Source organism: Stegastes partitus, unplaced genomic scaffold (genome assembly GCF_000690725.1).
Source record: "Stegastes partitus isolate 25-593 unplaced genomic scaffold, Stegastes_partitus-1.0.2 Scaffold2328, whole genome shotgun sequence".
Taxonomy (NCBI): Eukaryota; Metazoa; Chordata; class Actinopteri; family Pomacentridae; genus Stegastes; species Stegastes partitus.
Window position 1 is genome coordinate 45,646 of NW_007580059.1, and position 1,976 is coordinate 47,621.

Genomic DNA, 1,976 nt, shown 5'->3' on the forward strand with positions numbered 1-1,976 from the left:
AATCAATCAGTCAATCAATCAATCAGCTGAACCTCATCCTGGACACGAAGCTGGAGCAGCGGCGGGTTGGTGGACATGACAGGAGGATCCTCAGAGGTCTAGACATGGCCGCCACCGGACCGGACCGGACCGGACCGGGCTGGTTCTGCTGGTGACGTGACCCAACACCTGAACAGCTGGATGAATGATGTCACTGGTCTCAGCTGCAGCGCCCCCTTCAGGACGAACTTCACGGTTCTGTTCAGGTTGAGAAAAACAAGCCGAACCTTCTTTAAAAAATCTGGAATTTACGAGTTCGCTCGTTTCCTTCAGAACTCCGTAGAACTTATTGCAGATTTTACACATTAACTGGAATCTGCAGGTTCCGCTGCTCACTTCGGCGCATATTTAATCAAACAAACTGCTTTTCTTCAGCACAAACACAGTAAATATTCTGGTTCAGTTCGCAGAACCTCCGTCCACCAGGAGCTGAGTCACTGCAGCCTGTGTGACACAATGAAACCCGTTTTACAGTCGCTGCGTCAACTGGACCTTTGTGCCGAATCACACCGAGCTCACATTTAACACCGACAGCTCAGATTCAGCTCCGAGTTCGGTTCTGATTCGGAAAATCAGGAAAGTCTTCTTCTTCTTCTTCTTCTTCTTCTTCTTCTTCTGCTGCTGCTGCTGATTCGTCTTTGGTTATTTAGTTTTGCTGCCCCCTGTCGGACACTCAGCATTCTTATTCTTATAATTCATAGTTGATTTATTTTCCTCTTTATCTTTTTTATTATTATTTTTCAGGTTTTACAGTGTATTATTATTATTATTATTATTATTATTATTATTATTATTATTATTTAGGTTTTATTAGAAACAGTTTCCGGTCAGTCTTGAACTTTATTCTGACCTTATCTTATAAATCTGATAAATAACTTCCAGACAGAACAAACAGAGTTTAACTGCCCGACAGGTGACACTATGGCTATCACAGCGCGTGCTTCCTGTCCGGTGATGGACGCTCAACAGGACTTCGTCTCCCAGCAGGCCTTGCGGCTGAACACGTGTGTCGCGCGGCGGACGGCAGCATCATGTCGGTGTTTATGGACCTGAACGTGCTTTTCTCCTCGGACCGGAACCGACTGCAGAGCGTCGTAGAGACCGCAGCTCACCGTGAGTCTGTCAGCCAGACCCCGCTGCCGCCGGACGGGTCGGTGGTTCCGGCGGCAGCGGGGCTCCGGGGTCGCTGGGTCAGAGGAAACTCTACACCAGAGTCCCTTCAGATTTCTGCCCTTTTAAGAGTTCTTCGCTGTATTTACGAAACGCCAGATTCTATGAAACCAACCTTAACTCGTTCTATGTGATCAATGAGCGCCCCGACAAGCGCTCTCTCCGCTACAGCAGGATTTATTGATCATTATTAGGGGATTATGAAACCCAGAGCCCACGTTCTCCTCCCTGAATTACACCAAACCGTAGAACCAGACTGCTTTGAAAATTCTTCCTTTTTAAAGTTCTCGGTGACATTTAACAGAACAACACTGTCTGAGACATTTCACAAACAAACGTGATCCAGAGGAACAATCGGCCACACGTTAGAACCACGAAACTGCTTTTTAACGAGAACAACCTCACAGGAACAAGCTCAGCGGGCTCATGTTCTGTTCTGTTCTGTGCAGTCGGGTTCTCGACCATCGCCATCAACTACGTGTTCGAACCCACGACCACCAAGAAACAGGTGCGTTCAAACCCAGGCTTTTGTTTTGGAAGTACGAGCTCAGACTTTTATTTTGTCAGTGTGTGTTTCTGTGCTGTTTGCAGGAAGTCCCCGTCCCCTGTCCGATCAATGAGCTGATCGATCAGCTGCCCGTGGTGCAGGGTCGGTCCCGTCCAATCAGAGTGCTGAACAGACTGACGGTGGTGATGTCAGACTCCAGCCACTTTGTGAGTCTGTTGGCTGAAGCCCAACGTCGACACAGTTTGTTTACCTGTTTACC

At 47.8% G+C, this 1,976-nt stretch overlaps 2 protein-coding genes across 2 annotated transcripts in view; one reads left to right on the plus strand and one right to left on the minus strand.

The window, feature by feature from the left end:
- Nucleotides 1-407, minus strand: part of nudt13 (nudix (nucleoside diphosphate linked moiety X)-type motif 13) — a 4,572-nt gene extending 4,165 nt beyond the window's left edge. Inside the window, exon 1 of the mRNA XM_008304812.1 lies at nucleotides 33-407. Within this exon, the coding sequence (XP_008303034.1) occupies nucleotides 33-106 (74 nt within the window). The 5' untranslated portion in view covers nucleotides 107-407. The remainder of the gene's footprint in view (nucleotides 1-32) is intronic.
- Nucleotides 408-1,038: 631 nt separating this feature from the next.
- rpp30 (ribonuclease P/MRP 30 subunit) overlaps nucleotides 1,039-1,976 on the plus strand; it is a 2,744-nt gene continuing 1,806 nt past the window's right edge. Inside the window, exons 1-3 of the mRNA XM_008304813.1 lie at nucleotides 1,039-1,152; nucleotides 1,659-1,717; nucleotides 1,801-1,957. Coding sequence (XP_008303035.1) covers nucleotides 1,071-1,152; nucleotides 1,659-1,717; nucleotides 1,801-1,957 — 298 coding nt within the window. The 5' untranslated portion in view covers nucleotides 1,039-1,070. The remainder of the gene's footprint in view (nucleotides 1,153-1,658; nucleotides 1,718-1,800; nucleotides 1,958-1,976) is intronic.